A 26586-nucleotide genomic window follows, 5' to 3' on the forward strand; every position below is an offset into this window, starting at 1 on the left:
TGAGGTATGCTCAGCATCAACTCTTGAGAGTGGGTGCAGCTCAAAATATGATCAACCTGTTAAAAAGTTGGGAATTTTTCCACTGTCTGTGATCATTGAGAGTTGAAAATGAAGGTCTAATATGGCACAGACATGGGTGCTAAAATTTACAATTTCCCCAGTTGTTACATTCCTTGGGGTTAATATATGTTTGTAATTTGAGAAATGCTGCTATACTAAAAGTTCTTCTCTCTAAAAGTAGTGTTCTTTAGGTAGTATCTTTTCTGGTTTATTACTTTTAAAAGTTGTATATGGCCAGCCTAGAAAGTAGCAATTATGTGTCACCACTGACTGAGAAACCAGACATAGGACCTGCCTCTTGACTGTCTTGATCTATTGTGAGTCATTTAGAAGTAAAAGAGGCTTGGATTGTTTGCAGTTTGATAACTTTCACACCCTGTATCCTGTTTGCATGATATTGCTATGAGTAAGATGTCTCCATGTTTTTCTACATTGCAATAGTGATGAGACTTCATAACTACTTCACCTTCTGGAATATCCTTTAGAATGTCCTGAGTGTAAGAAAGGAATAAAGAACTTAGGAACAAGAGAATACAGAGGAACCTCGATTGTCCGAAAGAGATGGATGGGCTGTATTTCGTTCGGATAATTGATTAATCGGTTAATTGATTCAATGCCTCTCCTCTGGGGCTCGGAGTTTTCTGAAATTTCCTTTTTTCTGTCTCTGCCTGCCTTGCTCCCTCTCTCTGTCTCAGGGATTGTTTCTGAGCAGACACACACTTGGATGTGAGGGATCTGCAGAATTGATGAAGCCTGCTTCTCTCTCCCCCACCCCCACCAAAAAAAAATCAGTTCAATGGGATTAACACAGTGAGCACTTGCTAAATCCGCTTCTCGTTCAGGAGACTTGGCAGCAGCGCACCACGCACGAGTCCCCGCACCCCATCTGCAGCCTGCTTTCCACCCCCCCCCCTCCCAATCCAGTCCATCCTTTCTGGAGCAGCAGGGCTGGACAGCAACAGTAAGACTGCTGCTGCCTTTGTAGGGGGGGGGGGGGGGGGGGGGAGGTGAGTCTCAAAATAACACACACACACACACACTCTCAGACGCACACCTTTTTGACAAGTTCCAACCTGCCCTGTACAGGCAATGTTGGAGGGATTATCTGGGGGAAGGGGTGTAGAATACTGTGTAGAACTCCAGGGAAAGTGTGGGGAGAGAGAGGGCAGGCAGTCACTCATTTGGAGATGGTGCCTGGGCTCCCATCGATGTCCAGGACTGTTCTCGGCAGCATTTCAGTAAGCAGAGTTCATTTTTAATCATTGTAAACAAAAGACACTCTCTTGGGACTTTGAGATTTTCTTCGGGTAATCCAAAATCCGGATAAATGAGATTCGGATAATCAAGGTTCCTCCTGTACTGTGAAGTTTACGTCAACTGTTTTCTGGGGAAGAGACTTCCGCAGTCTTAACAACCCTCTGAAAGAAACACAATCTTCTCACCGTCCTAAAAGCAAGATCAATTGTTCCTAAATTGTCCTTTCATTCTATACTTTCCTGCAAAGGGAAACATCCTCTCAGAATCCATTGTGTCAGGTCCCCTCAGAATTTTTTATATTTCAACAGGATTACCTCTCATTCCAATTATCCACTCTAAAATCACTCTTTCCTCATAAAATTAGTCTTTCATTTCAAGAATAAGTTGAATGAACTTTCTCTGAGTGGCTTCAAACATAGTTATATCCTTGGTCAAAAACTAAAAGAATGATGGGTGCTGGAAATCAGAAACCAAAACAGCAATTACTTGAAAATCTCAGCAGGTCTGACAGCATTTGCAAAGAGAAATCAGAGTTAACGTTTCAGGTCCAGTGAACCTTCTTTAGAAATGGTAGTGAGGAAAAGGATATTTTTGTGCAGAAGATAGGGTGTGGAGGAGACATTGAGAAAGCAAAGCACAGACTGAGTGTTTTGTAGAACACATCTCCATTCAGTCCACAATAAAACCCCTGAGCTTCCAATTGCTTGCTACTTCAACACACCACCGTGTTTCCTGACCAACATCTCTGTCTCAAACCTGTTGCAGCACTGCAGGGAAGCTCAGCAGAAGCTGGAAGAACAGCACCTCATTTTCCACTTTGGAATCATGCAGCCTTCTGGACTTAACATCAAATTCAATAATTTTAGGGCTTGAGTACCATTCATCATGCTCGTTCTCCACCCCCATGCACCAAACCTTGTCACCACATGGGCTGCTACACACACAACCCATTGTCAGCTACTAATACTCCGTACCAGTAACTATTCGTTCTGCTAGGCTGGTCTTTATCTACTCCATTTCTGTCCAAATGTTTTTCTGTCTCTTTGGGCTCTATTGTTTACTCTCACCCCTCCCTCCACAGTTGTATCCTTTTTCAAAGGAGACCAAAATTGGATGCAATTCTCTAGATGTGGTCTCTCCATGGTCCTGTACAACTGCAGTAAAATCCCCCAACACTTATATTCCACTCCCTCATGTAGTAAACATTGCATTTGTCATTCTAATCACCTGTACCTGCGAACTAACATTTTGTGATTCATGTACCAGAGCATCCAGATCCTACTGTACCCACAAGTTTGCAGTCTCTTTCCATTTAAGTGGTATACTACTTTTCTATTTGTCCTACCAAATTGGACAAGTTCACATTATGCTCTATCTGCCAAACGTTTACGCACTTAATAACTTATTTATGTCTAAATAATTGCTTGGTAGTACATAACCTAACTACTGCTGAAAAAGAAACAAAGTTGAACTCTTTCGCTATTCACTCGTAAGGATTAAAACTTTTTTTTTCATGTTGGTAAGGGAAGAACAGTTTATACACTTGAGAAGGGGATGCTTATTTCCAGCATGGCAATGTAGCAGGAACTGAATTAAATTCAGAGAAGGCAACTATTCCCTTGGCAATGTCCTGACCATGCTGCAGCGATTGGCTATCTCTGGAACCTTTTTCTGAAAGAAGGGGAGAAATATGTAAACATATTCTTCAGGCATGGTGGCTCAGTGGTTAGCACTGCTGCCTCCCAGAACCAGGGACCGAGATTTGATTCTAGTCCTGGGTGACTGTATGGAGTTTGCACATTCTCCCTGTGTCTGCATGGGTTTCCACCAGGGACTCCAGTTTCCTCCCACAGTCCAAAGATGTGGGGGTTAGGTGAATTAGCCATGGGAAATGTGGCATCACAGGGTTAGGGTTGAGGGTTGCATCTGGGTAGGATGCTCTTCAGAGGGTTGATACAGGCCCGATGGGCCAAATCGCATGTTTCTGTGTTGTACGAATTCCATGATTGTATTCTGTCATTCTGGGTCTATAACAAATAGGCCTCTGTGTATGAATAAATGTAACTTCTAGTACTTTGCATTTAAATGAATCACATTGGAAGATTAAATGATACAGTAATCGTAAATTGTTTTTCTGTAATTCTTCAGACAATATAATTTTATATTTACTAAATAATTCACATCTAACGTTGGACATTGTGTTCTGAGTTTTCCAAGCATGAGCTAGTTGATTATAAACAGAATACTGCCCACATTGGAAAGTCAAAAGGATGTATTGTTTGACAATTTGTCTGTTATTATGATATGTAGCCTGCATACCTGACACCAGATTTATATTGAATCTCTCATACCAAATTACTGTACTAAATTGTGTGGTAGGCTAAACGTCTTTTTGACTTCATCATACAGCATGGAAACAGACCCTTCAGTTGAATCAATCTATGCCGACCATAATCTGAAACTAAACTAATCTCACCTGCCTGGTCCTGGCCCATAGTCCCTCAGAACCTTTTCTACTCATGTCCATACCTAAAATGTCTTTTAAACACTCTAATTGTACTCTCATCCACCACTTCCTCAGGAAGTTCATTCCATATATGAATCACCTTCTTTGTAAAAACAAAAATTGCCCCTCATGTCATCTTTAAATCTCTCTCCTCTCACCTTAAAAATGTACCCGTAGCCTTGAAATCCCTCATCTTAGGGATAAGACAAGTACCATTAACTCTATCTATACCACTTGTTTGCGTCTCAACCTCCTATGCTCCAGTGGAAAGTGTTGTAGCCTATCCATCCTTTCTTTACAACTCAAATCTTACATACCCAACAACATCCTGGTGAATCGCTTCTAAACTCTCTCCAGCTTAATAATATCCTTCCTATGACTGGGCTTGATAGCAACATCGATTCAGAAAACTTGTGTGTTTTCTGCAGATTAGCTTCATCTTTTGCGTGAATCTTTGAGACACCTTACTTCTCCTCGGGCAACAAATATAAACATGATATATATCAGTGCCAAATCATTTGAAAGATTTGCTGGTTCCTCTTGACCACTTACCATGGCATGCTCTACAAATTTAGCTATAATACATTTGGTCTCCATGTTCAAGTCATTGATATAATTGTAAGCAGTTAAGGCCCCAGTACTGCACCCTTTGGAACTTTTACTCGTTAGAGATTGACATCTGAAATAGACTTCTCTTTCCCAACTCTCCAGTATCTGGTGTCGATATCCTTTATTCCTGCTAATAATGTTACTACATAAATCATTAATTCTTATTTTGTGTAGTAACCTTTGATAGGCAGCTTGTCATGTGCATTTTGATAATCCAAGTACATCACAACTGCAGTTTTCCCTGATTATTACTTCCTCAGAACAATACAAATCAGCTAAACACAATTTTTGTTTAACAAAATCATGTCGACTCTTCCTGAGCACATTGATTTTTCTACCATAACTCCTTAACAATGGATTCTAGCAATTTCCCAAAAACAGATGTTAGGTTTGCTGGCCTATAGTTTCCTGATTTCTATCTCCCTTCTTTCTTGAAGAATTAGTTATTTTTCAAACTGCTGTGACCCTTCCAAAATCAGTGATATTTTTCAAATTGCAATCAATGCATCTACCATCTCTGCAGTCATTTGTACAAGGCTGGGATGCATGCCACCTGGCGACTTGTCAAATTTTGGCCTAATGAGGTGAAATAATGAGGGAGATGATGTCCTTGTGGTATTATCGCTGGACTGTTAATTCAGAGACTTGTGTAATGTTTTCGGGATTTGTGTTCAAATACCTCCATGGCAGATGGTAAATTTGAATTCAATAGAAATCTGGGATGAAGAGTCTAATGATGACATGAAATCACTGTTGATTGGTGGGAAATCCCACCTGATTCATGAGTGTCCTTTAGGAAAGTAAGTCTAGCTTGGGTAGCATTGTGGCTCAGTGGTTAGCACTGCTGTCTCACAGCATCAGGAACCCAAGTTTGGTTCCACCCTCTGGTGACTATTTGTGTGGATAGTCTGTGCTCATTCTCCCTATGTCTGTCTAGGCTTCCTCTGGTTGCTCCGGTTTCCAATCCAAAGGTGCACAGTTTAGATTACATTACAGTGTGGAAACAGGCCCTTCGGCCCAACAAGTCCACACCGACTCGCCAAAGCGCAACCCACCCATACCCCTACATTTACCCCTTACCTAACACTACGGGCAATTTAGTATGGCCAATTCACCTGACCTGCACATCTTTGGACTGTGGGAGGAAACCGGAGCACCCGGAGGAAACCCACACAGACACGGGGAGAACGTGCAAACTCCACACAGTCAGTCGCCTGAGGCGAGTTTAAGTGGGTTGGCCATGTTAAATTTCCCATAGTGTCTCGGAATTTGCAGGCTTGTTGGATTAGCCATGGTAAATGCGGCGTTGATTACAAGGATAGGGTAGGGGGTGTGTCAGGGTGGGATGCTCTACGGAGGGTCAGTGTGGACTCACTGGGCCGAATGGCCTGCTTCCACACTGTAGCGATTCTGTGATTCTATGATAATTCTGTGAATTCACCTATATTGGTATACAGTATTTGGTATCTGTGCATGCATTTTAAAAGGTTTAATTTAGTAACAGATTCAATTTCTGTAATCTTGTGCTGGCTTTATTTAACAATTGGCTTTTGAATTCATGAATGCATAATTTTGATTTATAATGTAATTACATAAAAATGTGGGATTAACTTTTCTTTATGTCCTTATGAAATGCTTTTTGCTACTTGGTAAATTGATTTTGAAAATTATTTTGTGGTGATATCCAGACTGTTTGAAATATATATAACAGGCATTTAAACTGATAAAAGCTTTTGTAGTTGATAGTTGCCTGACAGTGATAAGCTTCCAGTACTGCTTGAGTAAAGCTAAAGGAGCTGCTGACAACAAATGTATGAATTGCTTCTTGGGGTGGGGGTGTATATAAAGGATTTGCTAAACTTTTCTTCGGAAAATGTTAAATTGAATCACAGTTTTACTTTAAATCAAAATGTTCGAAGGAATCAGAAAACAGTTTCCAGATTTTATATTAATCAGTGTTAAGTTTATAATTTTCTACTGCATGGCTTAATTAACAGCTCGAGCTTTCTGAATGCTTTAGCAAGCTTCCCTAACACACACCTAAGTGTTTCTAGATTTTATTTGTATTTTACAGTCTTTAATTTGAACTTTTCTCTCAGTTGCCTGTCCCTTTGTTTCACTTGAGCTTCCTGCACCTTTCTGTGCAATGCTCATTTCTACCAGGTCTGCAATACTTGAATGTCAAGAGAAGAGCTAGTGTAGCAGTAATTTAGTCAATCCCTTACAATTCCAATGTGTGGCTAGCAATACTCATAAATCACGGTTCGAGGAATGCCCAGGGTTTAATACCTGCTTCATTCAAACATGTAAATTTTGGATAATAGCATTGTAGCGAACTTAGTTATTTACTTTGTAACACAATTGCCAGTTTAAGTTTAATCTGATTTTTCATTTCATTTTAAGGAATTGAATTACCTGATCCCAATAATACTGTTTCCTTGACTTTTCAAAACTATCTCTTACTCTGGGTCATTTGATTCTGCTGTGCAATTTCAGCAGTCATCTTGTCAAACAGATAATGTTGTATAGTCAGTCGTTTATTTGGATGTGAAGAACATGTGACTCTATCAAGTTTTTCCAAGTTTATTGAAGAAAATTTGCTGAAAACAGATTATTCTGCTAAAGGCCTACAAAGCAAAGCAGTATTAGACGAATAAAGCTGAAGAAAGGAACTTGTGCTTTTGCATTTTGGAATAAATTTAATCAAAATTATGTAACATAATACTATTTTTAAAACAATTTAGCTTTACTTAATAGCTTTCGTGTAATGTATTACACCTTTAACTGCACTAATGACTTAACAAATAATTCAAACAATCAGGATTTGTTGACTTTAGCAACAATTATCTATTTTTTATTATTCATTCCCTTATTTCTGTCAATGACATTTGCTGCCATGATTCTAGCTTCCTATGGTTCCTACCGTTTCTTCATTCAATAATTAGCTGCAGTCTGGTGGTGCCTTGGCAATATTCAGCCGAGGTCCATGACCTTGCTTGCTCCTTCTCTTCAAAAGCATCCTCAAAACCTACTTCTACAATCTAGCTTCTGTCACAACCCATAATCTTTCATGAATTTTATCTTTTTATTTCCTGTTAATCACCTTGAAATTTTCTATTGAATTTAAGGTGTTTTAAAATATATTTATATTGACACACATTATAGAAAATAATTTATACAGGAGAAATGTACTTTCGAAAGATATCATAAGAGCCATTTAAAGAGACTTACATTTATGGAAAAGATAGAATGTAAGGCTATCTGGAAAAATCAATAGAGGAAAGCATTTTCTGCTACTGGTTTGACTAATAATACTTAATGTTTGGTCTATGTACTTCACATTGAATGGCTTTGGTCGGGCTTTGTAGTCAACAGGGACGTTGCATTATTAGCACTCATATCTGATTGTGAAATGCTGGCCTTTCCAGATGGCTGCTTTCAAGTGCAAATGAACTGGTTACACACCATTTAGCTTAATACATATTTAGGATTCACAAATAGTCATTAGTTTTTTAAAAAAATACTTTTCTACATGTAAAAGGAATAGAATAAATGCCGCCTTGAATATTAGGACAGTTGGACAAAAGACCGCACAGTATACATATTAAGAAATAGTATCCAAGTAATGCCAGTTGCACTTTACAAAACATTTTAATACATATTGATCTGCTACTTAAAATATATTTTCCTTTAATGTGTACTTACTATTTGATACATTGAATGTCGTATTTCTACATTTTAATATGCTTTTGTAGATTTTTACTTGAAATTACTTTGAACTATATCTGTTTGTTATGCATAATTTTTTGTCATTTGTATGCATGTAATTTGAATGTCACATTGAAGAGAGTTGTGCTTATCAGAATCACAAGTGCACAAACAATTTTGTTATTAAAGCAACTTGAAACTCGTGTATTTCTTGTGGCTTGTGCATTTGAATCCATTGAGTTATTTTCAGCTAGTAAGTGAGGACTGAAAATTACAATTTTTCATTTGAACATTAAACATTGTTGGACCAATCTTTCCTAAAAGGAATGGGTAAGATGAGCACTAAGTATACTGTGAAGTGGAAAACCTCAAATTGGCACCTCTGATTCTAAGCAATGATTTTTCTGTCTTTGTGTTGCCATTTGGTTGTTGCCAGACATGTTTTGGGGAAAATAGGTGAAAAATATTGGAAAAGTTAGCTTAAACCCCTTCTTAGACTAATGATTTAAGATCGCCTGCAGCAGAAATTGTAGATGTCTGATGTCTACAACCAAGTTAAGGGTTTTTTTCCAATATAGTAACCCTCATACAGAGAATATTCATGAATGAGATGAAAGTGTCACTGGCTAGGTTAACATGTATTGCCCATCCCTAATTGCCCATTGGGCAGTTAAGAGTCAACCGCATTCCTGTGGATCTGGAGTCACATGCAGGTCAGACAAGGTGTTATGAACCAGGCCACACTTCCTCAAAATATTTTAAGAAAATATCCTAGACCCTAACTTTTTCTTATTTTAAAGACAGATGTGACGTGGATATTCCAAGTGTGATGTAGCTGGTCAAACCACTCAGCTATAAGCAAAACAGAGTTTATTTATATACTAGAATTTGGAATAACAACTATTTGAAAACCCAACCGACTCGATATGGCAACTTAACTAAAGAGCTGTTCCAATTCCCGTAACATCCCATAAACACACCCCTTGGCAAAAGGTAAATTCAAACACAGGTTCTTACAGGCTGGAGAGATTTCAGAGAGAAAGGCAGTCAGTAACCATCTGCTAAAGATTGGAACCTTTCTCTGGTCTGCAGCAGCTTCTCTGTTACAGCTAAAGGAAACTAGAAAAAACTGAACTTTGAGAACTGCCACTTCCCTGACATTGTTAAAATAGGCTGTTGCCCAGACATTTTAGGACCTCTGCCTTTCTGACCTCTCTTGGACAAAAGACCAAGGACAAACTAACCTTGTTAAAGTGATAGCATCGTCACATTAGGTAAGGATAACAATTTCCTTCCCTAAAGGTCATTTATGAACCGGATGAGCTTTTCCCGACAATCACCAGTGGTTTCATGGTGATTTTTGATCCCAGAATTTTTATTGAGTTCAAATTCCACTAGCTGCTGTATAGGATTAGAACCCGGGATGTTAGGATATTACCAGAGTTTCTGGATTAACACAATACCACAAGGCTGTTGCCTCCCACAGATCCTAACAGTACATTGTGATGTAATTTTGAGGAGAATGTGTATTATTAAACCTCCATTAAGATAATACAGTGTAAGCCATAATTCAGTCATTGATATTCTTGCTTGAGTCACAAGGTTCTGGATTCAGTCCCATTCCTCCAGTGCTTGAGCACAAAGATAAAGGATGACAGACCCATGCAGTACTGAAAGAGTGCTGCACTGTTGGAAGTGTTACCTTTCAGATGAGTCAGTAAACCGTGGTCCTGTCTGCCAGCTCAGGTGGATGAAAAGGACTCTGTGCCACTACTTTGAAGAAGAGCAGGGAATTATTCCTCGTGTTTTGGCTAATTATTTATACCTCAATCATCATTACAGAAACAGAATATCTTGTCATTGAGGTTGATGGCTGTGCAGAAATTGGCTGTGACCTACATTTCCTATCTTAGAATAACTGCAGTCCAAAATTACTTACTTCACTGTAAACCACTTTGAGATGTCCAGTGGTGTGAAAGGTGCTACAAAAATGCAAACCTTTTTCCCTTATTTCAGAAGTGTCTTTCATAATGTTTTCATTTTGTTCCTGTATCTTACTAGTGGGCGGCACAGTGGCCCAGTGGTTAGCACTGCTGCCTCACAGCGCCAGAGACCCGGGTTCAATTCCCGACTCAGGCGACTGACTGTGCGGAGTTTGCACGTTCTCCCCGTGTCTGCGTGGGTTTCCTCCGGGTGCTCCGGTTTCCTCCCACAGTCCAAAGATATGCAGGTCAGGTGAATTGCCCTGCTAAATTGCCCGTAGTGTTAGGTAAGGGGTAAATGTAGGGGTATGGGTGGGTTGCGCTTCGGCGGGTCGGTGTGGACTTGTTGGGCCGAAGGGCCTATTTCCACACTGTAATCTAATCTAATCTAATCTAATCTAACAGACAAATTGCTGCATTTTTCGAGTCGCTTATTTGATTGTAAAACTGATAATCTCAACAGAACAAAGGAAAAATAATCTCAAAGTACATGCCTTTTATAAAATCTCTTATGCCTTCTGTTTGTTCATTTCAGATCTTGGAGACTAATTGTAGAATAGGAAATGAATAAAATTGCTTCTTGATTTTTTTGGGGGATAAAGCTGAAACTGAATTATGAAAACAATATATATTTGTACCTAATCTATATTGTGATTGTTTAACCATATCCATTTTGTACTTGTTTTCAGAGTGCTGGAAAGTACAGACAACAAGGCAGAAATTACATTGTTGAAGATGGAGACATTATCTTTTTCAAATTCAATACTCCCCAGCAAGCAAAAAAGAAGTGAATTGTCATAAGCAATAGAACATAATGGCCAAGAAGTTGCAGACATTCAGACATGCAAATAAAAGAACTTAACTGTATCAGGGACTATATAAGGACAGTTTGTTAACTGGCAACAATTTGCATAAATTGGGACTTTGACAGGATTCTGCTTATTAATATTACATTTGTGGATTTAACTATGTTCTCAAGCAACTGAACTATTATTGAATCTTCTGTTAATTCTTTTTTGGATACATTTTGCTGTAAATCATGGTTCAGACCTGTCTAGGGACAGCCTGTTCTTCCTTTAATTATATCCCTCATGTTTGTTCTGGGTTGAGATAATGTTATTCCAATGAAAATGTAGGTTCGCTAAATGTCGACAGCTTTAATTTAAGATTAGAGCTCTACTCTAAATTGGAACATTTCAAGAACCATATTACTCTCATGATACTTCATTAATCTCCATCACTAGATGCCAAATCTGACATATTTGACAGAAAAGACAATACCACTTGCTCTATTCCGAATCTACAGATAATGCATGTTTTACAGTACTCCAGATGTTTACAGTCAATAAAACATTTGACAAAAACAGTCTTGGTGTGTTTGGGGATGTCTGTATTGACTGACTGTGGTGTGTTGAATGTGATATGGCACCTGGTGGTTGCTGATTACAGAATTTAAAGACGTGTGTATGATACAGTAACTGTCACTGTGGGCAGCTTTTATTATAATTCAGAAATGGTTCTTTTCATTAAAAGATAAAGATTAGGTTACTGTGATTTATTGAAAGCATGAATAGGTGGACATTTGTTGTAAGAATAAGTAGTTTCATGTCTGTATTATGAGAGTTCATGATCTGGATGGGTGTGATGCAGAAGCACAAATGTATGCTTTTTGGCAGAATTTTGATTTTTGTGCACAACCAGGAGATCCACCTCAGTGGTTGCTTTTATTCCTTTACAGTTGACCTCTTTAGATATTTATAAATGCATTTTGCAGTGCTAGTGATTAAAGCTCCTTTCTACTACAATAATACATTTGTCACTGGATATACTTTGCATATTCCCTTTGCTGATTTCCTAAGATAGTGTTTAATATTAACTTCTGACTCTTGCAAATATTTATAATATACCCTTCATTAAATTAGAATGAATTTGCTGTTGTAATTTCTTTTGTATGGTATCAGCCAAAAACCAAAAGATTAAAACTCAGAATCCAGGTTAGTTAGCATCTGAAAAAGAAAGAAATCAATGAAGGTTCATATTCAAACATTATCATATATGCTTTTCTCTTTTAAGATGCTAACTGATCTATACATTTCTGTCATTTGCAGTTCAAGTATGCTGCTAGTGGACATTAAGAATCTGTTTTAAGCTCTGTAAATGGATGAATTATGACTAAGTTAAAATCTCTTTAGCTCCTGTAACGGCACTGGAAACCCATTTGGAACCTCTGCTCTTCATCCAACATTAAACTTTTATTGAAATTTGCAAGGGAACAATAATAGAAACAATTTTATGCTATAGTTGCTGGTGGAAACAAGGCATGTGTCAGTGAAATAATTTTACCTCCTGCTCTGGAAGAAGGTTCTCTTGTTGCTATAGCTTTGCAGGTTCGACAGAATATGTATTCAAAACATTACTTGTACATATGGCATGCCATCACATAAATATGAAGATAGTTGCATTTCTTCTCCTATAAAAAAAAGGCAATGATTTTGATGCTCATGCTAAACTTTATAAAGAAAGAAATATAGGGCTGAATTTTACCAAAAATTGGCTAAGGGACAAATTTGGAGAATTTCATGGAAGATTTCTCTCTGATCTCTAACAAGTTATCTCATGTAATTATCTGCTACCAACTTCATTTTATATACTGACCACACCACACACTCTATATTTTGCACTTGCTGGCAGTGGAAGCATTTACTGTTGTTGGGACCTTCCATGATTTGTGCTGCCCCAATATTTAAAGGTCAGATGCACATCAGTTTAAATGCTGTGACCAATAGTAGACATTCACAGTACAAACATTGGAAGAGAAATGAATAAGAAAAGCTTCTGAGAGCAAATAGGTGGCACTTCATTTGAATTAGAATCGCAGTCATGTAAATTTAATGCCACTTTACATCACCTATCTGATCAGTTATTATAGTAACTGCAGCTGCAAGAATTGTGACATACCATGCAAGAAGCCTGCTTGAAAATGAGCAACTCTTTTCCGAATACCTGTAATAGCATAACATCTCATTGTTCAATGTGGGGAAAAAATCATAAGTTGGAAGCCTCCAACCAGTTGATAATTTTTATTGAGAAACAAGAAGAGTGATGACAAAGAAACAGAAAAGCTGCATTTGCTTTTGGTAATAATCTGGGACTACTTTACTTTCAACCAGTAACAAATTTACAGTTACAAATGATGATCTCACCCACCTCACATCTGTTGGAATTGGGTGTTAGTTCAGTCATAGTGAAGGGTATGTTCTATTACTCAATGACCTCATCTTCCTCCTTAGAGGACTGCTGTCAGTACAACATCTAAGGATTTTGTGACACACTCAAGCATAGTGTAAGCAGTTCAGCGACAGTATCTCAGGACAACTCAGTCTGGATTAACAATATGCCTCACTGATCTGGAAGAAATTACATCAAAGATTATAGACTTTGGGCTTTCTCCATTTCCTGAGGCGACTTTCAGCTGTGACTTCTTCCTATCGAGACTATTCGGCAGTCACTGGAGGTTGCTAACGGCACTAGACTTGTTGCACATTTGTTCCTCAGTTTATTTTGCCTGTGCACTACTACTGCAGTGACAAATAACATTGTTTCTGAATCAATTTGTCACTGTTCCAATGAACCTGGGTGGGGAATATCAGAAGTAGAACAGGTCCTCTGTAATGTGAACAGACAGTAGCTGACTCTCTTTCAAATTACAGTTTGGCGTAGTCATTGATACAGTGAGATGTTGAAGGCTCTGACAAGAAAGGCCGAGGAATGCCTCCTCCAGTGGACTTTATTCCAGTGAATGCAACACATGCCATGTGACAAATGTCTTAAACAACTATGTAACTGCCTGATTAATGCATTTGCTATTTGAAAAGCCTCACATAACTCACATGCAAAGTCCACATCCTCAGCCAGAAAAAAACCCACTTACGCCTCCCACTGCAGGTGTGGTGGCAGCTGTTTTTCACTTCCTTTGCATATTTTTTAATTTGGATGAGAACGGAATGCATTACAGAACATATTTTGCAGAGTGAACCACAAGCTCAGTCTGTAAATCTAGGTAACACTCCAAATCTTCATTGCACTCCCTATCAACTCCATCAGTTCAGAGCTTAGTAAGTCTTCATCTTCCCACATTACCCTCTGAGCTCTGGGCATACAGTTTAGTAGTGCCAAGCCCTATTATGATACACTGTCACCAATCCCCCGCCTGCACCCCCATTGAAGCCAAGGTGGTGTTGACTGTTGATGACCTCCCCTCTTCCACAGTATCCTATGACCTCTGACTAACATCTCCCACCCTTATGTTCAGTTGCCCCAATCACAATTATTATCTCCTCTATATCTCAGCGTGCCACCTCCAAACCCCAAAATTGACTTTCCCAATTTGCCCACCATAGCAGTGACCCTGACCCTCACTGAATAGGCAGGAAGGATTGTTGTAGTCCAGATCCATGACTGATTATCTCTACTCCCTGAACTGGTTGCTCTGGACCTACAAGGCTGACATGATGCAGGGTCCAGTCTGCACTGAGATGGAACTCATGACCCTAAACATTCTCAAGTTCCTGAACTGAGATCAAATACTGCCCTTGACTGAGTATGGTAGGATACCGTGACTGATACCCATCCCCCTTGATTGAGGACAGGTCTTAAACTTTGTGCTACGGTCATTTGGTTGAAGCTCACTTAATGTTTTTGCCACATAAGCTCCTAATATGTGCTGTAATCGTGACAATGTAGTACAATGTAAATACAGCAATATGTCCATCCTTGACTGGGTCATTGTTGGCAAACATGACAAATGATTTGGCTTTGTGTCTGCGCTAAAGAGCAAGGCAAGACAAAGCGCTGTGGAGGTATAAGTTATGAATGAGATGGCACTGAGCAAAAGACCAGGCACAGTTGAGATGCAGTGAGTACCTTAGTAAGCGCAAAATGTGAGAGTGCTGAGAAAATAAGCTAACAGCTCTGAGATGCAGGCCTATCCCAGTGGATAAGATGGGTGCCTATCTCTATGTGCGAAGTGGCTTAGCAGCAGCATTGCAAAGAAAGGTGTTGGTGCTCTCAAGTGGTGTACTGTATAATAGTGAATCGGAGATGTGCCAGGAGGATGTGGTGAGACTGGCGCATGTACAGTTCCAACCTTAGCAGATGAAGGATACCCATTAATATTGAGGATCGGAGGCCCAAATGTGAGCTGGAACCCCTAGGAATCTGTTCAGAATTTTGTGTTGAGAATTGTCATCTAGTTTCTCCTTATCACCTGGTAAATCAGGAACCTATAATTAAATGAGATGAGAATAGGTAATAATAATGAGCAACTATATGTAAATGCGTTGCAAATAGGTTTCTCATTGAATACTTGTGATTCTCATCTTTCTGTTAAAACCTTGAGTGGAAATGGTGTTCTTGTCTCTATCAAGAATTCTTTTCTTTCCAATCTTGCCATACTTTTCCAATTGACTCGCAATTGTCCACATCATGCAGATGTTGGGAAGATTCTGTCCATTGTCGTCATTGTATAGTGAAATGTGTTCCTGGTACGGATGGGAGGATAATTCTTGCAGTAAGATATCTTCTGTACTGTACATGGAGTAATCAGACATGTTTCTGATCTCTGGTTGCTAGTTATTCTGAAATTGGCAGCTAAAATAGCTCTTAACATGCAGTCGTCCCTTACCCTTTATTTACAAATGTTTGGCCGAAATACAAATTCAATAATTTATTGCTGTCTCGAAAATGCAAATGCAATAGTTGTGCTTTTCAAAAATGAATACCTATATACTAATCTGTATCAAATCTCTAATACCCATCAACTCTGTACTCTTTCAACCTGGTCCAGCAATGTCTCTCGATGTTACCATATTTATGTTCAAATTTTTCATTGACTTGTCCCATCGTATCTCTTTAACTTCCTCCAACTATACTGCTTGCCAAGAACTTTGAATTCCTGTAGTTATAGCCTATAATGCATTTCTGCTGCCTGATCATTAGCTTTTGTCCAGTCAGATGCCTAGAACTCAGGCATTGGACTTCTCTTCCTGAACCCACACTTCTCCTTGTTTTCAAGATAATATGTGGAAATTATTTTTTACACGAGTGTTTCGAATCTAGAATGAACTGCCTGAATGCAGTGGAGGTAGATTCAATTACGGCTTTCAAAGAGTAGTTGGGTAATTATCTGAACAGAATATTTGCAAGGCTATGGGGCAATGGCAGAAGGCTGCAGAGGTGAACTAGCCTAAGTGTCTCTTATAGACAGCTGTATAATCAGGGTGGGCTAAATCCCATGGAAATCACTGAACTGGTGAGAACTTCTACTCAAATGCCCCTTGGTTTGCCGGTAAAAATTATTGAAAAATTGTGCATTATTAATTGATGTGTTGTTGGCTGTACCTTGATTTGAAGATGATGTCTATTCATAGTTGCAAGTTTTTGCTATGGGTCTCTATGCGTCTGAAAAGGTGAATTCTCAACTTTATCAATCTTTAGGCAAATGGAGCAGCACATCTCACTAGGTACTGGGATTCAGACCACAAGATTTGCTTCCTTTCCTTGAGTCACTGCTCTGCCTCATCATTGAGATATTGCAACTCAATAATGCAGAAGATGGTAGTGAGCCACCTTCCAAATGTCTTTGGAATTCTATGGCGACATTATGAGCACAGTGGACAATGGGCACTCAGAAGATGTGGTGTACCTCGCTTTCCAAAAGACCTCTCACAAGGTGCTGCACAAGAGGCTGCTGCATAAGATAAAGATGCATGGTGTTATGGGTAAAGTATTAGCATGGATAGAGGATTGGTTGACTAACAGGATGCAAAAAGTGGTGATAAATGAGTGCTATTCTGGTTGGCAATCAGTAACTAGTGGTGTGCCTCAGGGGTCAGTGTTGGGACCGCATTTATTCACAATTTACATAGATGATTTGGAGTTGGGGACCATGTGAAGTGTGTCAAAGTTTGCAGATAACACCAAGATGAATGGCAGAGCAAGGTGTGCTGAGGACTGTGAGACTTTGCAGAGCAACATAGATAGTTTAAGTGAGTGGGCAAAGATCTGGCAGATGGGATACAATATTAGTAAATGTGAAGTCATCCATTTTGGTAGGGGTAACAGCAAAAAGGACTATTACTCGAATGGTAAAACATTTGCAGCATGCTGCTATGCAGAAGAACTTGGGTGTCCTTGTGCATGAATCACGGAAGGTTGGTCTGCAGGTATAACAGGTAATTAGGAAGGCAAATGGAATTTTGTGCTTCATTGCAAAGGGGATTGAATTTAAAAGCAGGAAGCTTATGTTGTTGCTGTACAAGGTGCTGGTGAGGCCACACTTGGAGTACTGTGTGCAGTTTTGGTCTCCTTACTTGAGAAAGGATGTACTAGCAGTGGAGGGGGTGCAGAGGAGGTTCACTAGGTTGATTCCAGAGTTGAGGGGGTTGGCCCATGAGGAGAGACTGAGTGGACTGGGATTATATTCATTGGAATTTGAAGATTGGGGGGGGAGGGGGGCGGAATCTTATCTATTCCCTTCATAATGTTATATGTTTCTAGAAGATAGACAGAGAAGATGCTTTCACTGGCAGATGAAACTAGGACAAGAGGACATAGTCTCAAACTTAGGGGGAGCAGATTTAGGACTGAATTGAGAAGGAACTTCTTCACCCAGAGGGTTGTGCATCCATGGAATTCCCTGCCCAGTGAAGTGGTTGACGCTACTTCAGTAAATGTTTTAAAGCTAAAATAGATTTCTTTTTGAACAATTAAGGAATTAACGGTTACGGTGAGAGGGTGTTAAGTGGAGCTGAGGCCACAAAATGATCAGTCATAATCTTATTGAATGGCAGAGCAGGCTCGAAGGGCCAGATGGCCTACTTGTGTTCCTAGTTCTTATGTTCTCGAAATGTTGGAAGTTCATGTGGTCTAGGTACATACACAGTGCTGTTAGGAGGGGAGATAGAATCATAGAGATATACAGCATGGAAACAGATAATATGTGGAAATTATTTTTTACACGAGTGTTTCGAATCTAGAATGAACTGCCTGAATGCAGTGGAGGTAGATTCAATTACGGCTTTCAAAGAGTAGTTGGGTAATTATCTGAACAGAATATTTGCAAGGCTATGGGGCAATGGCAGAAGGCTGCAGAGGTGAACTAGCCTAAGTGTCTCTTGTAGACAGCTGTATAATCAGGGTGGGCTAAATCCCATGGAAATCACCTTCAGTCCAACCCATCTGTGGCAACCAGATATCCCAACCCAATCTAGTCCCACCTGCCAGCACCTGGCCCATATCCCTGCAAACCCTTCCTATTCATATACCTATCCAAATGTCTCTTTAATGTTGCAATTTTACCAGCCTCCACCACTTCCTCTGGCAGCTCATTCCATACACGTACCGCTCTCTGTGTGAAACAGTTGCCCCGTAGGTCTCTTTTATATCTTTCCCCTCTCACCCTAAACCTATGCCCTCTAGTTGTGGACTCCCCAACTCAAGGGTAAAAACTTTGTCTATTTATCCTATCCATGCCACTCATGATTTTATAAACCTCTATAAGGTCACCTCTCAGTCTCCAACGCTCCAGGGAAAACAGCCCCGGCCTGTGCAACGCCCCCCGCCAAAATAGCTCAAATCCTCCAACCCTGGCAACAACCTTGTAAATCTTTTCTGAACCCTTTCAAGTTTCACAACATCTTTCCGATAGGAAGGACACCAGAATTGCACGCAGTATTCCAACAGTGGCCTAACCAATGTCCTGTACAGCCGCAACATGATCTCCCAACTCCTGTAATCAATACTCTGACCAACAAAGGAAAGCATACCAAACACCTTCTTCACTATCCTATCTACCTGCGACTCCACTTTCAAGGAGCTATGAACCTGCACTCCAAGGTCTCTTTGTTCAGCAACACTCCATAGGACCTTCCCATTAAGTGTAAAAGTCCTGCTAAGATTTGCTTTCCCAAAATGCAGCACCTCACATTTATCTGAAATAAACTCCATCTGCCACTTCTCAGCCCATTTGCCCATCTGGTCAAGATCCTGTTGTAATCTAAGGTAACCCTCTTCACTGTCCACTATACCTCCAATTTTGGTGTCATCTGCAAACTTACTAACTGTACCTCTTATGCTCGCATTCAAATCATTTACGTAAATGACAAAACGTAGAGGACGCTGCACTGATCCTTGTGGCACTCCACTGGTCACAGGCCTCCGGTCTGAAAAACAACCCTCCACCACAACCCTCTGTCTTCTACCTTTGAGCCAGTTCTGTATCCAAATGACTAGTTCTCCCTGTATTCCATGAGATCTAACCTTGCTAATCAATCTCCCATGGGGAACCTTGTCGAACGCCTTACTGACGTCCATATAGATCACATCTACCGTTCTGCCCTCATCAATCTTCTTTGTTGCTTCCTCTAAAAATTCAATCAAGTTTGTGAGACATGATGACTATCCCTAACACACTATTGATCTAACTCAAGATAGTATGAGACTTGGAGGGGAACTTGTTCTCCTATGTTACTGCGTTGTCCTTCTAGGTGGTAGAGGTCATGGATTTAGAAGCTACAATTGAAGGGGCCTTGGTGAGTTGCTGCAGAATATCATGTAGATGCTACCACACCTCTGCCATTGTGTCATTGGTGAGGAAATGAATATTTAGATGGATAAAATGTCAGTTGAGCTGGCTACTTTTCTCTGGATGGTGTGAAGCTACATGCATCTAGACAAGTGAAGAGTATTCTGTTACATTCCTAACTTATACCTTGAAACCTTGAAGATGGCAAAAGGGTTTTTGGGGAGCTTGGATGTGAGTTACCTGCAGAATCTCTGTTATGAACTTGTAGCCACATTTTGGGTTTATTTAGGTTGTCTATTTCATTTTTTTGGTCAGTGCGAACCCCAGGCTGTTGATAGTGAGGTGTTCAACAATGGTAATGCCACTGAGTATTAAGGGGTGATAATTAGATTCTCCCTTGTCGGAGATGATCCTTATTAATGGTAATATTACTCGCTGCTTGGGGCTCAAAATAATTACTGCCCCTCCAAGGACTACTCTTTGGTTTTCAGTAGCTTCTTTTGCAGTCTCACTAATTCCTTCACTTGATGCTGCAATCACTTCTTTTTGTTCATTCACAGGATCTGGGCATGAATTGCCTAATTGCCCAGAAGGCAGTTATGAGTCACCCACACCGCTGTGGGTCTGAAGTCACATGTAGGCCAGATGAGGTAAGGATGGCAGTTTCCTTCCCTAAATGACATCAGTGAACCCTGAAGGATCATTGTTAGCTTCTTAAGTCCAGATTTGTTTTGTAATTGAATTAAAATTCTATGATTCAAACCTGCATTCCAAGGATTTTACTTGGGTTTCTGGATTAATAGTCTAGCTATGATACCACTGGGCCATCACTGCCCATTAGTAACAATACCTTCTGTACTTGTGCTTACGTATAGGGGTTTCCTACTCACCCAGGGTAGCATGAGAAGAATGCCTCCATATCTTCAATAATCATCACCGCTCCATTAAACTCAAAGCTAAAGTACATAAGGAATTTAATTTCCTGGGCACAGTATTTAAATCAACACAAAACGATCATCATCTCCTAGCAACAAATGTTGCTTTTAGAAAAGAGCTGACACACTTCGATATACAAAAAGCCATCGCTGTAAACACATGCTTGTTAGGTCACAACCAAACTGTTGTATGTATGTCTCCAAAACAGTCACTGCACAAAATTACACAATTGACATTGTATTTATTGCAATTACATCCACTACATTCCCTCCTTTTAGTAGGTCCTGAAACTCTTTCAGCGTTAATCTAGAAATTCTACATTAATTTGCAAGGAATTCATTATTTCAACTTTCTTGTTTCCAGTTAGCTAAGTTTTGTCCTCGTTTAAAAGATTAAAATTGTTTATGCCCCTGCCTTCACACCTTTCCCACGCTTTCAGATCTTCATTGCCCCATTGTAACTTTTCTTTCCCCTTTCTCCTCCACAGCTTCTCTTTCTCTTTCCCTCCATCTCCAGCCCTAACTCCCTCCCATAAGTCTTCTTGCCTCAGTTTGGAACTTCACATACCCATCACCAGGCACTTGGCCTTATTTCCCAGTCTTGTCTCGCCAATTTTGGTTCCTGTTTTCCTTGCTCCCACTTATTTTGAAATTGCTTCACTCACCTTAATCCTTACCAATTTCTTCCAACCTTTCTCTGGTTGCTCCCGTGAAAGGATTTTGCAAAGTCATGAGATTTTAGGGATGGGTGAGACTGCCATTTCCATCCGCTTTGAATGCTGTTAACACTTATTGCCCAAGACTGAATGCTGTCCGGGTCTTATTGCAAATGGATATTGACTGCCTCAATATCTGAGGAATCGCAAATCATGCTGAACTATGTGTGATCAGTGTCCCCACTTCTCACTGTATGATAAAGGGAAGGTCACTGACTAAGCAGTAGGGCTGAAGGATTAACGCAACCAAAGTACGGTTTGGACTACACTGGTTTAAAATGTTTCCATCAGTGATGCTTTTTTAAAAAATCTCTCAATTGAGTTCCTATGGAAGTGTGGATTTGTGAAGTATTTCTATAATGCTGCAGGAAGTATTTGGCAATAATTATTATGGTAATATATCAGTAGTATGACCCTGTATTTTTATTATTTTAACCTACAGGCAGATAAACTGTATTCACAAGTATGAGTTTTTGCTACAGAGAAATGTTTTTCACTAATACTTATTTGTTGCTATATACTGGCTGCGACAGGGAGGATATTATTATCAGCATTTAGAACAGTCCTTTTTCCTGTCAATTATCTGGTCGGCAGGGATGAGTTGGACAAAAGCATCTATTGCCATGCTGTATAATTCTATGACTTTAATTGAGACTAAACAGCTTTTCAAAAAGCTGCAGAGTGTAAATATGCTCTTCAGTGCCCCAATCCACTGTGAAATATCACTAATGAGTGGATTCTAAGATACACAAACCCTTTACCTCTGGCACACAATCACTGGTCTCTTACTATTGTAGACCTGTTATCACCAATGTGGTTGCCTCTAATATATCTTTCATCTCCCTGACAGCAGTAGAGGAAAATGCAAGACCTCTAAAAGCAGAAAAATAAGAAAATGGGGAAGAAATTAGGAAACTGAAAGAACATTGAAACACAGAAAGGAAGGTGGTCAGAGGTAGAAAAGAAGGTAGCTAAAATAACGTAATCATTTGCAACCAACTCACAGCTGGTAGAATATGAATATATTAACTACTACATTCAGTGTACACCATTTGTGAGGTACAAGGATGTATAATTACAGTGGTGTTTTCCCCAGTTTATATGGTGGGGTAATATGTTAACAGTTATGGATTGTATTAAAGATAGCTAGTATACAATATATGTAAGCTGGAAATGTGTTGCTGGAAAAGCGCAGCAGGTCAGGCAGCATCCAGGGAACAGGAGAATCGACGTTTCGGGCATAAGCCCTTCTTCAGGAATGGGGAAAGTTTGTCCAGCAGGCTAAGATAAAAGGTAGGGATGAGGGACTTTGGGGAGGGGCATCGGAAATGTGATAGGTGGAAAGAGGTCAAGGTGAGGGTGATAGGTCAGACTGGGGTGGGGGCGGAGAGGTCGGGAAGAAGATCTCAGGTTAGGAAGGCGGTGCTGAATTTGATGGATTTGACTGAGACAGGGTGGGGGGAGGGGAAATGAGGAAACTGGTGAAATCCGAGTTCATCCCTTGTGGTTGGAGGGTTCCTAGCTGGAAGATGAGGCGTTCTTCCTCCAACCGTCGTTTTGTTGTGGTCTGACGATGGAGGAGTCCAAAGACCTGCATATCCTTGGTGGAGTGGGAGGGGGAATTGAAATGTTGAGCTACAGGGTGGTTGGGTTGGTTGGTCCGGGTGTCCCAGAGGTGTTCTCTGAAACGCTCCGCAAGTAGCCGGCCTGTCTCCCCAATATAGAGGAGGCCACATCGGGTGCAGAGGATGCAATAGATGATATGTGTGGAGGTGCAGGTGAATCTGTGGCGGATATGGAAGTTTCCTTTGGGGCCTTGGAGGAAGGTGAGGGGGGAGGTGTGGGCGCAAGTCTTGCACCTCCTGCGGTTGCAGGGGAAGGTGCCGGGAGTGGAGGTTGGGTTGGTGGGGGGTGTGGATCTGACGAGGGAGTCACGGAGGGAGTGGTCTTTACGGAATGCTGATAGGGGAGGGGAGGGAAATATATCCTTGGTGGTGGGGTCCGTTTGGAGGTAGCGGAAATGACGGCGGATGATGCGCTGTACATGGAGATTTGTGGGGTGGTAGGTGAGGACCAGTGGGGTTCTGTCCTGGTGGCGGTTGGAGGGGCGGGGTTCAAGGGCGGAGGAGCGGGAAGTGGAAGAGATGCGGTGGAGGGCATCGTCGACCACGTCGGGGGGGGAATTCCTAATGTGTTTTTGAACAATAAATATTGGCAGATTACGTTGCTCTTAAAACAAGAAAAAGCTAAAGACTTCAGTAGGTCTGGCAGCACCTGTGACGAGTGGAAGAGTCAACATTTCAGTTGAATACCATTTGTCATTCAGCAGCTCTTTGGGTATTGCAATGGGATCTTTTAGATTCAACCCAGTTTAATGTCTCATCTGAGACTGTACTTCCCACAAAGCAGCACTCCTTCAGAATTTTACTGGAGTGTCCGCTTAAGTTTTGGACTTGCGTTTCTTTGTGTGAGACTTGTATCCAAAACATTTCTGTGTCAGAGGCTGTTAATCAAATAAGCAATGAGGGAGGCTGGAAGACCACAGATCTTTCATCCACAGATTCAATCAATAAGCACATCGATCTGGACTCAATATACTGACCACTGCAACGGACAGTTGGAACTGACAACCGGAAGCGGCAGATTCAAACCACTACAAATGCCGGAGGAAAGATCACAGAAGCACTTCACAGGATGCTCCAAAGCACTGAGGATGTCACCTGGACAGGGGACGAAACGTCTGCAACACAAATTCCCAGCTCGGTGAACAGAACCACAACAATTTACTATTCTTATTCCAGACAAACAAAATTAATTTTAACCAAGGACAGTTATGATTTTGAGGAATATAATGCAACATTTACAGTACCGAACTTCAGCTAATTTTATGGAAATGGCTACGTAGACAAGATAGCATATCAGTGTGTGAGAAAAGATTTTTTTTTTAAATGTTGCTTTTGTCTACTCATTTTGAGCTGGGCATAGTGACTGTACTTGTAGTAATCATGACTCGAGAGCAAACGTTATGAGAGGAGGAGATATGAAGAATCACCTCCCCTCAGTAGACAAATAAGTAACTGGAGGCATATATTTAAGGTAGTGGGCAGGAAATTTAGAGGGAATTTAGGGAAGAATGTTTTCACTCAGAGGCTAGTGGGTATCTGGAATTTGCTACTTGAAAGGATGGTAGAGATGGGAACTGTCACACAATTAAGTATTTGGAGGATCACCAAAGTATGTTAGCATGAGGCTATAGGCCAAAGGCCTCTTTCTATACTGCAAAACTCTCGCCCTGCAGAATTTCAAACATACAGCATTGGACACATGGACATAATCATGTCCAAGTTGGACATATTTTTTGATTTATAAGGGAGTTAACGTTCTGATGGAGGAATAGTCGAGCTAAGGCCGCAATCAGGCATTTTCTAAATATATGAGGGACAAGAAAATAATAAGAGAGAGAGTACAGCCCATTAGCAACCAGAGTTGTAATTTGTGATTGGAGCTGGAAAACAGCTGAGATCTTAAATAAGTACTTTGCACCTGTATTCACTATAGAGAAGAATGATGTATAGGGTCTGATAGGATAAATGCAAAGATAATGTTCCCCTCATGGTCTAGGACCAGAAGGAATTGTCTCAGAAATAAGGGGTGCCAATTTAAGGCTGAGATCATAGATCCCAACAGTATGGAAGCAGGCCATTCTGCCCAACAAGTCCACACTAACCCTACAGAAAGCATCCCACCCAAACCCACCACATCCCTGTAACCCTGCATTCCCCATGGCTTATTCACTGAGCCTGCACATTCCTGGACACTATGGGCAATTTAAGCATGGCCATTACACCTAACCCGCAGATCTTTGGATTGTGGGACGAAACCCACACAGACATGAGGAGAATGTACAAACTCCACACACAGTCACCTGAGAGTGGAACTGAACCTGAGTCCCTGGCACTGTGAGGAAACAATGCTAACCTCTGAGCCACCATGCTGCCCCATGAGAAGGAATTTCATCTCGAAGGGTTGAGTGTCTCTGTGTAACCTTGCCACAGACAGCTTTGGGAACAGTCCTTGTATATATTTAAGGCTACGACAGGCCGATTCTTAATAAGTTGGAGAGTCCAAGGTTAGGGGAAAAGGGCAGAAAAATGATTGTGAAGGATGTCAGATCAGCCATGATCCTATTGAATGATGCAGCAGGCTGAATGGCCTACTCTTGTTCCTATATCTTATGGTCTTATAGTGAAGCGAAATACCAGACCTTAGATTCAAAATTGTTATAGGATTGAAATCAGGCAAAGGGTCTGTGATATGCTTGAATGAATTAGCATCATGAGAGATGAGGTATTGGTGTTTCTAGCATGGCCCAGATGAGTTGCACTTTAGGATGCTGTGGGAGACCAGGCAAGAGATTGCAGGTTTCAAATGCTCTCTGGCTTGGAAGACAGCTAACATGGTACCATTATTCAAGAAAGGTATTAGGAATACACCAGGAAATTATAGACCAGTGAATCTACCAGCCATCCTAAGGAAAATAATTGAGGGACAGAATTAATTTTCACTTGGAGAGTCAAGGATAGTCAACATGGCTTTATAAGAAGGAGATCATGACTGACAAATTTGAATTTTTCAATGTGGCTCGGTGTGTAGATGAGGGTACTGCAGTTGGTGTGGTTTCCAAATGCTTCAATAAGACATTTGAACAAGGTCTTGCCTGGCAAATTGTTTAAGATGCTAAGAGCCCATGGAATCTAGGGCAATTTGACAGATTGGATCCAAAATTAGTTTAGTGTCAGTAAGCAGAATGTGATGGTTGAATGTATTTTTTGTGATTGGAAGCATGTGCCTAGTGGTGTACCCAAGGGTTCAGTGCTGTCTTGTTTGTTGTGACATGAATGATCAAGATATTAATGTATCCGATTATGTTTGCAGATGACATGAACATTGTTGATGTGGTAAATGCGGTGTGGGAAATCTTTAGACTACAGGACGATAACAACTGGCACATCAGATAGGCTGAACAGTATCAAATGGAATTTAATCCTGAAAATTGGGAGGTGATTCATTTTCAGATTACTAACAAAGCAAGTGAGCACACATCAAAGACCCTCGGAAATACAGGTGATCAGAGTGTACATGGTGGTAAATTGTTGAAGGCAGCAGGACAGATAGATGAGATGGCTTAGGCATATGGGATACTTGTCTTTATTCGTCAAGGTTATGACTT

The 26586-nt window shown here is 40.5% G+C and overlaps 1 protein-coding gene across 2 annotated transcripts in view; it reads left to right on the forward strand.

Annotated features, from left to right (window-relative positions):
- ola1 (Obg-like ATPase 1) overlaps positions 1–11488 on the forward strand; it is a 236025-nt gene extending 224537 nt beyond the window's left edge. For both annotated transcript variants that reach the window (XM_087989008.1, XM_043693599.2), the window contains exon 11: positions 10812–11488. In XM_087989008.1, the coding sequence (XP_087845134.1) occupies positions 10812–10913 (102 nt within the window). In that variant the 3' untranslated portion in view covers positions 10914–11488. The remainder of the gene's footprint in view (positions 1–10811) is intronic.
- Positions 11489–26586: the final 15098 nt, after the last annotated feature.

This window comes from Chiloscyllium plagiosum, unplaced genomic scaffold (genome assembly GCF_037043375.1).
Source record: "Chiloscyllium plagiosum isolate Xiang-an unplaced genomic scaffold, Cpla_swu_hap1 HiC_scaffold_7, whole genome shotgun sequence".
Lineage (NCBI taxonomy): Eukaryota > Metazoa > Chordata > Chondrichthyes > Orectolobiformes > Hemiscylliidae > Chiloscyllium > Chiloscyllium plagiosum.